The 15,133-nt window shown below is 34.1% G+C and overlaps 4 protein-coding genes across 13 annotated transcripts in view; 2 read left to right on the top strand and 2 right to left on the bottom strand.

Moving 5' to 3' along the window:
- The first annotated feature begins 20 nt into the window (after nt 1-20).
- Nucleotides 21-3,616, top strand: LOC135169730 (retinol dehydrogenase 13-like). Of its 2 annotated transcripts, none has more exons than XM_064134982.1 (6): nt 21-1,470; nt 1,702-1,982; nt 2,350-2,454; nt 2,532-2,741; nt 3,155-3,365; nt 3,478-3,616. In XM_064134982.1, the coding sequence occupies exons 1-6, from the start codon at nt 1,364-1,366 to the stop codon at nt 3,599-3,601; spliced, it is 1,038 nt and encodes a 345-aa protein (XP_063991052.1). In that variant the 5' UTR covers nt 21-1,363; the 3' UTR covers nt 3,602-3,616. The 2 variants fall into 2 exon arrangements, with proteins under 2 accessions (XP_063991052.1, XP_063991053.1); XM_064134983.1 differs by having other exon boundaries at nt 1,717-1,982.
- Nucleotides 3,617-3,634: 18 nt separating this feature from the next.
- Nucleotides 3,635-6,741, bottom strand: LOC135169731 (retinol dehydrogenase 13-like). The gene is made up of 6 exons (XM_064134985.1): nt 6,511-6,741; nt 5,777-5,942; nt 5,588-5,696; nt 4,800-5,114; nt 4,254-4,461; nt 3,635-3,809 (listed from the first exon to the last, which is right to left on the bottom strand). Exons 1-6 carry the CDS (start codon nt 6,585-6,587, stop codon nt 3,707-3,709), a joined length of 978 nt encoding a protein of 325 aa, XP_063991055.1. The 5' UTR covers nt 6,588-6,741; the 3' UTR covers nt 3,635-3,706.
- A 40-nt stretch (nt 6,742-6,781) lies between these two features.
- On the top strand, nt 6,782-9,990 carry LOC135169732 (regulator of microtubule dynamics protein 1-like). The gene is made up of 4 exons (XM_064134986.1): nt 6,782-7,200; nt 7,985-8,173; nt 8,394-8,642; nt 9,053-9,990. Exons 1-4 carry the CDS (start codon nt 7,111-7,113, stop codon nt 9,398-9,400), a joined length of 876 nt encoding a protein of 291 aa, XP_063991056.1. The 5' UTR covers nt 6,782-7,110; the 3' UTR covers nt 9,401-9,990.
- Nucleotides 9,991-10,169: 179 nt separating this feature from the next.
- LOC135169729 (protein Wnt-2) overlaps nt 10,170-15,133 on the bottom strand; it is a 75,801-nt gene continuing 70,837 nt past the window's right edge. For 8 of the 9 annotated variants that reach the window (XM_064134977.1, XM_064134975.1, XM_064134978.1 and 5 more), the window contains 4 exons: nt 14,684-14,771; nt 13,594-13,773; nt 11,621-11,936; nt 10,170-10,852 (listed from right to left, as the gene is read on the bottom strand). In XM_064134977.1, coding sequence (XP_063991047.1) covers nt 10,701-10,852; nt 11,621-11,936; nt 13,594-13,773; nt 14,684-14,771 — 736 coding nt within the window. In that variant the 3' untranslated portion in view covers nt 10,170-10,700. The remainder of the gene's footprint in view (nt 10,853-11,620; nt 11,937-13,593; nt 13,774-14,683; nt 14,772-15,133) is intronic. The other variant, XM_064134973.1, reaches the window with a different exon arrangement.

A 15,133-nucleotide genomic window follows, 5' to 3' on the forward strand; every position in this document is an offset into this window, starting at 1 on the left:
CAAATCACAACGCACGCAAAATGCGTCGTAAAGGCGAATTTCTAATTCACTTGCAATTCGCGCCTTTTGCTCTGCCGAATTACGAATGTCAGAAAAGTAGAACATGTGAGAAAAAATTAAGAAAATAACATAGTTAACTGGCTAGAATATTTTATTATGATTCTGTTAACATTAGAGGGAATTTTTGTTATTCTTTCAGGCTGATCTCATATATAATTTTGTATATAATTCAGGCTGTATATACTAGACGCATGTTTTTGCAATTTAAAAAATTAAAGTGTAAAAAATCTGTACGATATTTGTATTGGTAATTCTTATATTGGATTTAAAATATTTGAAATTGCGAAATGTAATCACCTATAAATTGGAATGAAGTAGATTCAAATAGGGGAGATGAATAAAAAGAAAAGATGACGCAACAAAGTTATTTAAAAAATTTCATATTTATCTCAAGAAATAAATGTCCATGTTTTAATGCTTCTGAAAGAACCATGAATTATGGAACAATTATGGATGAAAAAGCTAATCAAAAACAAACAACAACAAACAACAACACAAATTTGCTGGAATTTCTACTGAATTTTTACCGGATTTTCTATCAATTTTGGGCCGAGTCTGTTAAAATATTCAACAGAAACTATTCAACGTCAAAATTCAATTTTAATTAAATCCAATATAATAATTACAAATATAAATATCATATAGATTTTTTAGGCTTCAATTTTTTTAATTGCAAAGACATTTAATTTAATTCAATATTTCTATGTAATTCATTCTATTGGAATTTTTGCGATCGAACTTCTTAAGCTTGAATGTCTTAATTGTAAATTTTTATCCTTCATCTTATCGACAAAGAGAAAAAAATTGACTAAGAAAAAAGAATAAAATTTTGATTACTTAAAGTAGATCAATCTTCTCATAGAAATGATAATTTTCCTACAAATGTATCGAAGCAATCGAGTTTTCCTCGATAAAATTTTATCTGCCGACACTAGATTTCTATTTAATTTCTCTCTATCGGTTTCGCATCCCAAATTTATTCAAAATATGCCAAATTTCGAACGATTCTCCGTCCATGAAGGAGCGGCATGAAGTGAAATCAAATAGAAAAGATTAATGAAAAGAAAAGAATACGCCAGTTTCTAGGTAACGAGCATCGGTGTCGTTGACAGCCATCGCATCCGGACCCCTACTTCCAAACCCATCGTCAATCAAAACCACTTAATGGTAGTTCCCCTCAACAAAATCATTCCTACATCGTCCATCGGACCGGAGTTTCATTCAAGCTCTGCGCTTTTACTCGAGAAAAGCATTCAGTGAAGCCTTAAAACTAAATTTAAAACTCGAATTAGAGCTGCCAAACATGTCGATTCAAGAATTTCACAAAGTTATGGAGGAGTTTGGCCCACTGATGGACTCGTGGTGGCCTTATGTCATCGGTTTGATATTAGGAGTCATAACTGCTGTGAGGTAAGAGATAATTCTATTTTTTTAATGATAAATACTTATGAGAAACATTTGGGAGCGCTTTCCGTCCTATTTTACCCCTTTTTATGTGACGAAACTCTTCGTCAACAGCTTGAAATTTCCTTTTTATCGAATCCTTATAAGTACCTAAATCTCTGGAAAGCTCTAGAACCCCTTAGGCCCGATAAACTTCAGGGACTTGTAGATTTTTTCATGCTTTTCATGTAAATAAAGTGATTGGACTTTTAGAAACTACATGGCGGGGCAGAAGTGTCCAACTGAGGAAAGAATCGACGGTAAAACTGTAGTGATTACTGGGGCCTCCAGTGGAATGGGAACAGAAATCGCTATTGAATTAGCGAGACGAGGTGGACACATTATCCTAGCCGTCAGGGATGAGAAATTGGGCGAAGCAGTTGCTGAGAAAATTCGAATGATTTCAGACGCTAAAGCTGATGTGAGAAAAATCGATCTATCGTCATTGAAGAGTGTGCGAGAATTTGCTGAAAAATTGGGTAAAAATCTCGTTTTTTAATCAAACGTTAAACATAATTTAGCATTTTCGTTCAATAAAAAAAGTATGTAGGCTAATAACGTATGTCATGCAATAGTATAAGGAGTAAATAGTATATATCACGAGCCCACGGGGAAAAAGAATTTTTCTTAACAATCTCGAAGAACAGTTTTCATTTTAATGAGCGGGAAACAGATTTTTTTTAGACAAGCTAAGTTTAAAAAGTTACTTTTTCACACGCCATGAACACTCAATTTTCATATGGAACGTAAAACGGCCTTTACCACTGAAATACTAAACGTCCACCACTCGGAAGCAAAAATATACTAGTTCAATACGAAAATCATTTTTCTTGGGTTTTATTTCAGAAATCAATGAAGTGGATATTCTCATTAATAATGCTGGAATTGTCTTCCATCCTTACGAAAAGACTGACGAGGGATACGAATTGCATTTCGTAACTAATTACTTAGGTAAATGTCTCAAAGAGGAATAATTCCTATCATTATCGAGAAAAGAGTAGAGTTGACGATCAAATTAATTATTTCAGGACATTTCTTGCTGACTCAATTACTTCTGCCTAAAATAAAAGCGGCTGAACAAGGACGAATCATCAATATTTCTGCTCAGGCTCATTCAACGAGCCAAATTCATTTTGATGACTTGAATCTAGAGGAGAAATTCAGTGCTGGTGAGGCGTTTGGACAGAGCAAGTTGGCAATGATTATGATGGCAAGGCATATGAGTCAGTTACTTAAAGGTAAACATTTTCAAAAATCGCATCAAATTATCCCACCAGAGAAGGAGATATCTTAAAACAACTTTCATTTAAACGAAAAAAAAAAAATAGTCCCTCGAAAAATCTCATAAAAATGGATTTTAGAGCTCAAAATTTGAAGAAGTCCGGAGATGACAAGTTTTCTCTGCAAAAAAAGACTTCAAGGAAACAAATTTGTTTTGCTATAAATAAAACATTTATTTGGATCAAATATTTCGATTATACGAAAGGATAAAATATAATCAAAAGCTTCGAAACAGAAATGTTGTTCTTGCAATACAATCGATATTCCGTATTATCCAGAGAAATTTCATTTCATTTATTGATCTGGATGTGGATCGTCTATGTACATTGCTTTCTATGCGATAGCTCGATTCTTAAAAAATATGTTACAGGGACGAACGTAACTATAAATGCTGTAAACCCTGGATTAGTCCGGGGAACACGGCACATGCGGAGTTCGCCAATAAACCAGGCTCGTTTACTTAAATTAATTATGCAGCCATGGATGTGGTTACTGATGAAGAGCCCTGCGGAAGGATCTCAAACGGCTGTTTACGCCGCTGTTTCGAATTCACTGGGTGAGAAATCCGGGAAGTACCTCAGGTAAACAAATGATCAATTCCATTTCAATGTGAAATAGTCCACAATTTGAAATAGTTAATCACTCCCTTTCCTACTACTTTGAATGTTTCAATCAACTCAAATTCTTTTCCAGCGAATGTGAGATAACAAATCCATCCGCTTACGCTCTAGACGATACCATTGCTGAGAAGTTATATAAGAAATCAATGGAACTGATAAAACGATGGACGAAGGTGGATTCGCCTGAACCGGAGTAAATCGGCCGATAGAAAAAATTGACAAAGAAGAAATGAAAATTCAATGTTTATTTAAAATGACAACACGCGATAAAGTTTTCAACTTTAGTAAATACAATTTGTTCACTAGTTCGTATTGAGCTTCGTCCATTTTGCACTGGTCTGCCACAACCAATCTGCCATCTTTTCATCTTTTGCATTTTCAGATTCTTCTATTTGTTGACAATTACTGAAAAAGTCAAATTGAATATAAGATTGTAACATTTTTCAACAAAATGACTTATTCTACTAAATTGGAGTGTCATTATGTATTGAAGCGTTTAACATATCGTATTATGGACTTGTCTTCGAACATAGTAACTTTTAATTAATAAATCATGTTATTAAGTGAAAAAAAGTGAGGGTTATCCTTTATATTTGCGACATCCTTCTTCATTGGGTAATAATTTGACTCGACGGCGCTGACTAATCATAATGATAGAAAAGTTTATAAGTTCCACCAGAATTCGTTACAGAACGACCAATTTTCATTGATGAAAAGGTCAATTATTCTATCGATTATCATATAATCATGAAAACTACTGCAAAAAAATCAATAATCTAGCTCGATGCACAATCGTTGTATGACAAATAAAACTTGTTTTCCACCAAATTAGTTTTTTTAGTGCGTTACCTGAAATATGCTCCTGTAACATCATCTAATGATGGGTTCAGTGCTGCGTACAAAACTGTTCGTGCTCCCTGTTTCGGACTTTTTAGAAGCAGCGTAAAAAAAGGTTTTATAGTTATTCCAGCGAAGAAACTCTTGGTGAAGGACATGTGGCGCATTAATTCAGTGTCAACGATTCCTGGATGAACTGCATTAACTGTTACCCCGGTTCCTGGAGAAAATTTACAAATGAAGAATATTTATATCAGTACTACTTTATATATTCAAGGGTCAAAATATTATATGTCTCAACCAGTGCGGAATAGCGTCTTTTTCAACGAGTACAGAAAAGTAGTTTTTGACTTGTGGGACGTTTACAGCAGAAGCCCAAGGAGAATGAGGTAATCGCTTAAGATAAAACCTCCTTTTTGCACAGTATTCAACAGGATTTTTTATCAGAGTGCGTTGCAACAATTTGCTAACAAATAACTTCCTTCTCAAAACTGAATCAAAATATTTCTTCATCTATAATTTTGTGGGATACATTTACTTTCAATTTCTAGAACAAACCTTTTAATTTCTTCGCAAGCTCCTTCGTGAATAAAATATTTGCCAGTTTACTCTGCGCATAAGCAGCTGCAGAATCATAGTTCTCATTGCTGTTAAGATCATTCACATTGATTGTTCCTCTAGAGTGGGCGACGCTAGATACGTTAACTACTCTAGCAGGAGCCGATGATTTCAGGGTATCTAACAATAAATTCGTTAATAGGAAGTGTCCCATATGGTTGACTCCCAATTGCATTTCGATTCCATCTGCAGTGAGACTCTTCGGACATCTCATCACTCCAGCATTATTGATTAAAATGTGAAGTTTATTGTGTTCTGTAAAATTATAAAACTGTTTTAATGCTCCATTGGTGACTCTGAAGATACGAACGTCGTTGGTCACGTTACAAGCGTCAATGATGCGGCTCCTTCACCAAAGAGTTTTTATTTGAAAAACTATCGAGATAAAAAATTACCCAAATATAAAAAATTTCTATCTCAAGTTCAGAGGGGACAATCTCAAACGCAAAGTGAGCTTTTCGCAACTGCTTATTTGAACTATTCACCATCAAAATTTAAACAATTGCTGCCTAAATATTTTACGCAGTACAATCTCAAGTGCGAGGTTCATCGCAACAGATCCTGAAATACCCAAAATCATTCGTAAATATTGGCGAGTATTAAATCTGAAGCTCATTTAGACCCAGACAACCCAAGAAAACTATCCACCTGAATCAGTCTTGAAGATCAATATATTAATTTTTTCTTCTCTGTTTCGTATGGGAGTCATGCAGTTTTCAGGCCTTTACCTTTTCTGAAATTTTTAACGAATTCACGAATGCTCTTTTGCACAGCTAGATCGCAAGGTCTGCAGTACACATATTTATTTCTGGTTTCTAAAACGATCTCTTCACGTGCCTAAGGATTACAAAGATTAAAATGGATTTTATTTACATTAATTATTAGTATCAATCATTATGTCTACCATAAAAACTGACCTGTTCGCACTTGGGTAAATCTCGACACGCCATAATAACTTTAGCCCCTCGCTTAGCCATCCCCTGTGCCACTGCCTTTCCAATTCCTGTGTTGGCACCTGTCACTATCACAATTTTATCTGTCATATTTTCGTCTCCTGCATATTCTTTCTCCCCAAACATGTCTCTACAAGCATTAATTCAATGGTTATTAAGGTTGTACGATGGTGAAGCTGTACAGACCAGGGACTAATGCATTATTTCACATATTTGGGCTAATTACTAAAGTATGTGTTCTTCATTTTCTTTATTAACGAGAGCATTTAATCACAAAGTAAAAAATTGCTTTTCTATGTTTTTTCTCTTCAGGAGCTGATTGATCAGAAAAATTTTGATAAATTTTTGCACATGAGAACAAAGTGTCCTATGTTGATTGGTGTCATATTAACAGATGAATCAGCGAAAGTACGTAATGCAAAAATTACGAAAAAATATTAACAATACTTGAATTAATAAATATATACCAACTAATATAATGAGATATGAATCAAGAACAATGGTAAATGAAATATATATCTGATTTTCATAAAAACGTATACATGAAAGAAAACTCCTTCGTAGCTGATGACACTTTAAAGAAATTTAAAAAATCATTAAATAAAATGAGATGACACTATTGCTCATGGCTAAAATATGATGAGGTGTGAAAAAATAGAAATGTAACATAAAAAAAAATTGAATTGATTATTACTCACTTTATTATGCAAATACCTCCGATGCATGTCGCCAGTCCACTGGCCCAATAAAAGGGCTTTGGTATTTTCCAACCCATTTGCAATGACCTATGTTAATTATTAAATGATAATTCTCGAAATGATAATAACGTTAGAGCGAGGTTATCATTATGTCCCTGTTCGTGCGGCTCATTCCCAATATTCGTGTTGAGGTTATGTTCGACCCGGTGGTGTTTACAATCGCAACTGATGAGAACTAACCCTTATGTTCTAGCAGGTAACAAAAAAACTTGTTGATAAACTGTGTCATCGTGCGGTGTAAAGTTCAACAGCTGACGTTTGATAGGGCGTCTGATCGTGTCATTAAGAGTCCCGGGGGACTCAAGTGGAGCCATAACAATTAAAATAATATGAAATTCCAATGTTAATGGTTTTCGGTCAATGAATAGTCAACAAACCTGGGCAGTTGTGAGACAAAAAGTTCAGAAAATATCTGTGAATTATTTTTCATTCACTTGAATTATTGTTTCTGGGAGCAAGGGTCGACGCATCCTGTCAATTGAATATCGATTGTCATTCTTAATCAATAATTAGAGTACGATAGCTTCAAACTTTTCCATTATGGCGATTCAACGATTTTTGCGTGTGTTGGGGCTTTACCGAATTTCACAGAGAACGTTGACACTTCAAGTTATGAATGTGGCCGCAAAGGTATTTCTTGCATTTGATAGGAACGTGTACAAAATAGGATATTTGCACATATCTGGATGGGAAGGTCGTACTTGGCTATATGTGGAACAGAAGGAAAGCGAGCACTTCCCACCCTGGAGTGGAAAGTCATGACTTTGCGCCCCTGGGAGCCACTTTCCATCCCGGGACAGAAAATGCTCGATTTCTTCCTGCTCTTCAGAGAGCTAAATACAACTTTTTCCTGCAGGTGTGTTGAAATAGTATTTTACATCACTGTGTACGGTAATTGGTGAATTACGCACGCTGGTACGTGCCGCTACTGTCGTCGTAATGTAATAGTTCATCCTCCAACTAGAGCGATAAAAATTTTTGTGACATGAGCGAGTTTTGATGTTTTATAATTTCACGAGGCAGAAAAGCACACGTGTTTTGTATAAAATTCTACATTATGACGTTCGTAAAAAGTGAATAATGGACATGTCAGTGAAGTTGAAGTTCACACAGATATCACAATCAATTATATATAGAGAAATATATCAGCAACTCTATAATCATATTTTTTCAGTGATCGGCCTATAAACTAGGCTTTTCGCCTCGGGGTTACTTTTTTGGCAATATTTATGTTTCTACTTTGATTTTGACGGTTTTAGATTTTTTTTTAAATTCATTTAAGATATGACAAAAATCTTTCGATATCTTTAAATTTTCGTTAAGCGTCTAATCCCATCCGATAGGAAATTATTAGATCTAATGATGGAATTTGTTCTTTTGTCTGAATAATTTACCGCTTGTCTGATTCAAACAGTTTCATAAACATTGGCGGCAAAGGAGTTTATTGTCAGTTCCGGCGATATCACTCGCATTCTTTGGATCAGCAAAAAAGGACGACAGTAAGGAATCCGTGACGACAAAGAAAGTCCTTCTCGCCAAGGCTGACGCTCTTTTTGAAAGTGGGGAATACCAGAAGATTTATGATTTACTCATAAAGTACCGAGTATGTTTGATTAAAACTTTCTTCCTTCATCGTTTTCTTCTAGAGTTTTTATCTAGTGACAATATTTCATGACAAAGTATTTTGATAAGACTTTAAATCTTGTTTTTGAGTAGAACATTCGGGTATTTGGTTGTACGAAAGGAATATGATATGCAAAATAATATTTCTTCTCTGTGCATTCCATAACGTCAATCCCTGTCAATTTTTATAACCACCGAAGGATAATAAAGATGTCGAGATTCTCTGGAGACTGAGTCGAGCCCTCTTCAATCATTCGAAAAGTGCCAGCGATGTTGAAGCCAAGAGAATGGTCCTCGAGGGCTACGAGATCATTGCGGAAGCTCTGCAAATTGATGATAACCACTGGGCTGTCCACAAGTGGATAGCTGTTCTCTCGGACTCCAAGAGCGAGTACGAAGGAATTAAAGCCAGGATTACGAATTTAGTACCATGCAAAGAACATATGTTGGTGAGTAAAGTTGATTCGAAATCTCTATATTCATGTATCAACTCTATGTCGAAGTGTATAATATCTCATATGATTTTCTTCAACGTTTCATGCCATTTTTTAAGGTTGTTGTGTACAATATTTATACGAGAGTCTTTATCTTCAAATTTTTACAGCGAATTATTCCAAAAAGTATCCACTAAAAGGCCACTTACTTCACATTATACGTTTGAACTTGAGCTAGAAAGTTCGGAAATTTGGGTAATTTTTCACATTATAGAGACTGTGACGAGACAACAACCTTAATTGAATCTGGCGTCTGAATTTCCAGACGCACTTTTTCCTAAAAATCAAACGATTTTTTTTTTTCAATACGAAATTTCTCTAATGAATGTACAAAGATAATAATATTATGTCATGCGTCACTTTAGAAAGCTGCCGAGTTGAATCCAAACGATGCTACAATCCTCCACATGCTGGGAAACTGGTGTTTCTCTGTAGCAGATATGCCCTGGTATCAGAGGAAAATAGCATCTGCTATATTTTCAACGGTTCCTTCCTCTTCATATGAAGAAGCATTGCAATACTTCGAGACTGCAGAGAAAATCGATCCCTTGTTCTACAGCCACAATCTTTTATTCCTGGGAAGAACATATTTAAAATTGCAGAAAAAAGATGAAGCCATAAAATATCTGAAAATGACTGCGGAATTTCCAGCTAAGAATGATGAGGATCACAAAGCTAAGCTAGAGGCTACAAAGATACTTGGGACGATCTGATTTATGGACCACATTCAATATGTATCCTAACGTGCAAATTATGAAAAGTAATCTTTTGAAGATTTTTGTACTCAGTATAGTCGAATTGATTACAGACACGGCACAATTATCTGTTGTAAGGCTGACTAACTCGTGAATGAGGATCTATTGTAGAACTCGAAAGATTTATACAATTTTTCGAAATGAAAATCTCTTCTAAAAAAATGAGATTATAAAGCGTTTTGAAAATTGGTCGCTTTAAAATGATTTTTTCACGATACTTTTTTATTACTGGGGGATACAAGAATCTTAAAGCAAAGTGAAGAGCTATTGTAGTCCTAAAAGAAATTCGTTTTCTAATAAATTCAAAAATATATAATTGTAGAGATTGATTTGGAATTGTTTATTGTTTTTATCAATAGCAAAGAGACATTTATTTATTAAAAAAAATCATGCAATAGGTTTGAAAATTTAATAAATAAAGAAAAAAGGGCTGTAGAATTTTCCGATTGGAATGTTAAAAAATTTTATATAGTTTTTTGTTAGAAATTTTAAATATTTTATAACAAGAATTCTCTCAAAAAATTGAGAAATAAAAGTTTTAACAATGATTGACTTGTAGTTTTTGCAATCATTTTCCAGTGGAGGTAAAGCCATTTGTTTTTACAATTTTGGCAGATATAATGATTTATCCTAGCACTTCAGCTACTTACCCAATTATTGACGAATCCGAAAAATTGACAAACAAAAATTTTCTGAAGGAATTAAGTAAGTTTTCAAAGACCATCTGTTGACTGTTTTTTTTTACAATTCTGTTTATTAATGGCGGAGGAAAACCCATTTATTTTAAAAGTACAAGTGATAATTTATCGAATTGAATAAATAATAATTTATATTTGTATATAAAAGTTCCGAGGAGGGCACTTAGTGATTCATTAAAAAATAGCTCTTACGATATTAATAATTCATTAATAGGTACATAATCGACTGAGTAAATGATTTTTCTGAAAATCATCGCAATGTACAGCCCACAATGTCATGTTTCAATACCTTCTATCCATCGTTTGCGCATAAACTGGCATTTTTAAAATCATTTCTATTATTAGGAAATCGCGAGCCCACGCAAATGCTGAATGAAAATCACTATCAAGTCTTCTTTCGATCAACATTTTTTAAGTACATATTCGGGTTAATGATAAATGATGAAACAACGTGATTCAGTGGGGATCGTAGAAAATATATAGATAACTGTGAGTCTTTCGTTTCGTTCGATTTCAATAATCATTTTTTCCCCATTGGTTATCCTTCCTGCTGCTTCCATTTATTTGCACGTGTATTCTTCTGTACGTTCTGTACACGTGTCGCAGTGGACACGACAACACCAGTGAAATTTACATCGACATTGCCAATTGCGGGTGTACTGGTGAGTATTATAGCCACGACCACAGCACATCAGGTCACATCCATCCGTTCCTGTAATGAAAGAGTAATAATTAGATGAGAACGATAATTATACCTACGTTTGAAAAAAAACGGCATTAATTCAAGTATTTTTGTCACAAATATTGAAAGCGAAAAATGATTAGCGTTTGACGGATTGTACTGTCCAATTGATAATGTTTTGTTTACTTTCCATTGTTCTGCGCTATCTTTGTTTTATCTCTTTCCCTTGAATATTTAATTAATTACAATTAATGACAATTATTGTCGATTTCATTATGATTGAAGGACTTTTCTGAAATTTTTACGTGCAGGCCTGAGATAAATAGTACTGTTGTTAATTATTAATTAGTGAGTCGGCATTGAAAGAATGTGAGTTTCTCGGCACTTATTCACAATATAATGAAAAACATTCGCACGTTGTTAAGGATTAAGGATTCATAATTGTAGGAAATTTCTGATTAACATTCCATTCATTTTATGCGTTGATTTTTTCGAAATTTTCACAAGAAAAATTCAATAAATCTCGAATATTTGAGTATCTTCGTCTAAAAGAGTAAGTGGGTATGAATTTTGCGGGTTTTCTCTTGGATTCTCTGAATCTGTACAATAAAAAAAAACATAATAGAAAAATCTAGAATCCGAGTTCAATAATTTTGACAGAAAAAATTTGAAAACCAAAATTCAAACGGTAAAATCGATGAAAATAAAGGTAAACTAAATTAAGTATTTTGAATTGAATCCAATTAGGGTGCGACAGCATAACTATGAAGTATTTATAAAAATAAAAACATTGGTTACCTTTACTCGTGCGATTACATGCTCTTCCCACGGTTCCAAGACTCCCCTGAGCCAGATCAGTTTCGCAATAATTCGGTGATTGCTGAAGAAATACAAGTTCACTTCGCTTAGGTATCCTCTTTTGACTCATACTCGGACCCCCATTGACCTTGAATCGTTTGAGGATCAAGTGTGGCCTCCGGGGTTTCCCCGATTTCTTCACTCCTCCCCTCTCAGTTTGACTACTAGAGCTATCCTCTGAGTTTCCCTGAGTCTTGGCATCGTTCCCCAGGATTCGCACCACTCTGATAGCTGATTGGTCCACATAATCAGATTCCTACGGCCGAGAGAAGTTACACGTTATTAGACTAAAAGGGAAAATCATTGAATATACCAAATAGGAAATTTTCAGAATTTTTACGTGAAAAAAACATTTTTCAGAAATTGTGAGAATTTATTTCATTATCGTAATGTAGCAGAATTAATTGAAAAAAAAAAATGTGAAGGAGATCATTCTTAAAGAAAGGAGTTGTCTCCTTAGGATCAAGATTTAGTACTTTAGACTATTCTCTCTTTACCTCGCTATTGCATTCCAGTATTTTGTTTATTTGTTTAAAGTGATACCAGCATTTGTTCATTAACTTGCTCTTTTTAACTCGATTTATTTGCCCCTGTAACTGTTGCTGCGGCTTTTGAGTTCATTATAACGCGTTCAAGTTCTCTTACTAATGAAAAAAGTGAGCATGAAAATTTAAGTGACCGTGTCCTATTTATTCGTAAAAAAATTCATATAAAAATGATGGAAAAATTACGTAACTATTCGATAAAATTTTGCTTGACCACAATTTTTAGGTCTAAAATAACGAGAAAGATATAATTTTTACGGGAATGAAATTGGTAGAAATATATAAACAGTAATACGTCTTCCGTCGGAACAGCCCCAGCCTCTGCTTAACATCCTAATTCAGTTGAGTTCATCTTCATGTACTCCAGGATTTCACCAAAGAAAAGAAGAAAACGAAAATGACAGTACCTCCAGAGACAAAGAAATCGCGTTGGTGGATCTGAGCTAGAGTAATTTCTTTCGATCCACATGATGAAGAAATACCGGTTTAAGTGCATTTATAACTACGTGCTATGAATTTATTGGTATGAGTTATTGTCGAGTAAGCGAATTCCCTTTTTTACACAGAGTACTCAAACGTCTGAAGACAGTGTATTCGAAATTATGCACTGGTGTATTAGCATATTTAAAATTGAGCCCAACGCCCACGAGTATATCCAAGGGAGACCGATTCTGTACAGAAAATCGGAGGAATGGAGACAAATTCACATTAATTAATCATCGTTTCGCTATTTGACATGAAAAATAATGCGGATACTTTCCAACAATGTCAAGATAATTTGAATAAAATATTATATTTATTATTTACATAATTGGAAAGTTTCTTCAGATGCACTAAAACTGAAGAATTTCATTTAAACCAAATGGAACCGTTTATTTATTTATTTATTTCTTCCACTAAAAGCAGCACATTAATGTTCAATGTTCTCCAATTATGTTCTTGTTAAAAAAACTCAATAACTACTTACAAATAATGTACTTACATAATGTGCTTTTTTAACAAAGTTTCTTGTTCTATGAATCGTTTCTCGTATGAAGAATAAAAGTTAAAAATGATTGTTATATTGCGTTCAAAAAATAGAAACTTATTGTAAAAAAACACTCTTATGCCAAACCGATCTACAATTAACATGCGCTGGCCCTAGGGCGTAATAAATAATTTATTCCACTTCAATAAAAGAATTTTGATGACGTTGTCAATTATTTATAATTCAGGATTTAATTGAAATACGTGAACTATTAATTTTGTGTAGTTGAAATATTTTCAATCAAATGATCATTTATCAGCAAACACATGGCTCACATTAATCAAAAAATTCTGAATCAAGAATTTAATTGTCTTGAACCTCTTCATCTAGAATTAATTTACCTGAATCGTTGGAGGTGCTGGTGGTGTCACGGCGATCACAGGTCTCGCGCGATAATACTTTTTCATCAGTGCATCACCAATTTGGCGAAAGCTGGGTAATGTTCTCCAGCATGTCCTCACAGTACATGAGCCAGATACCCCATGGCACTTGCATTCTGTTTGCAGCAATGACTTTACAATCTATGATAAGAGATGTTGTTTAATTCAACGTCGGTTGAATAATAAAAAATAAATAAATTGTACATGAAAATAAAATAGTTCTTGTATTTGACGCCACGTCGTGTGATCTATGACACTTTTTCCTTATGGTGATTCGAGATTTTCCAGATAAATTGAAATATTTACGATTATCTCCTTTTGTTTAGATGTATTAATGCACATTTCATTGATCTATTCATCGATCAATCGATTTATAGGCAATAACACTCTATTTATAGTTACACTGGTACAATAACGATCGATTCGAATCGAGGGAAATCCCAATCAATCAATGACAAAATAAAATAAAATAGTAACAAAATAAAAACTTCGCATTCTTGACATTGAATCTGACCCCCCACGATCTTCTCATTTCGAAGAAAAATATCAACAGAAAATTTATACTTCTGACTTACTCCCACAGATCATGTACATGACTTTAATGGACACTTAGTGCATAATATTGACTATTTATATCAGAAGAATGATTTTCAAAGAAATATTCCATAGCAATTTTACACCTGTTATTACGTATATGGGGAATATCATTGGAACGTTTCAGAAAAATTGGAAATCCAGTAAAATTGTTGAGAAAATTACAGTAAATTGTCATTGAAATTGCCTTGAGACCACTAATTGACTCAGTATATACGCAAAACCGGATGTAAGATAAATCTCAACAGCAAGTACTTTCAACAAATCGATAGCTTATCTAATCTTTCCGAATCAAACTGTCATACACTTTCTATAATTCGAGGTACATTATCGTTGGGAATCAATTTGTCATTTGCACTGAGTCTGGGTGGGGTTCCTGGCGAATAAATGTAAATTGCTATTCGTTATGCAATAATTCTAGTATTTATTAGCGATTGAATATATTCGGTTGACTCACCTTTCTTCCGGCTTTGTTGTTGTGGAGATTCATGAGACTTCTAGCGTCGCCCTCCACTTCCCGGGCATCGAGAAACCTACGCGCGAACCTAACGTTAAAAATTCTTTGTGAAATTGTCAGGATTAATATTTAACAGCATTTGTTCATTAATTTAGTGGGTAGAATTTATAGAAATTAATCCCCCTGGTAGGAGGTGTCCGCCCTTAAAATCTCCGGGCGAAAACCGTTAAAAGGCGCGAAGAAGTGAAGTCTCAACTTCTTGTAGACGGGAAGATGATGAAAAATATGAGAAATATATTTGAAGTAATTTTGCGGTATGACAAAGATCATATTGTTCAGTACTTCATGAAGAATTATGTTGTATTGTTGTATTGTGTATTGTTAGAGTAAAAAATATTCTAAAAAAATGTGAAATGGTACACAGAGAGAAAAATATGACAAAAATTACAA

The sequence above is a fragment of the Diachasmimorpha longicaudata genome, chromosome 15 (genome assembly GCF_034640455.1).
Source record: "Diachasmimorpha longicaudata isolate KC_UGA_2023 chromosome 15, iyDiaLong2, whole genome shotgun sequence".
In the NCBI taxonomy this organism is placed as follows: Eukaryota; Metazoa; Arthropoda; class Insecta; order Hymenoptera; family Braconidae; genus Diachasmimorpha; species Diachasmimorpha longicaudata.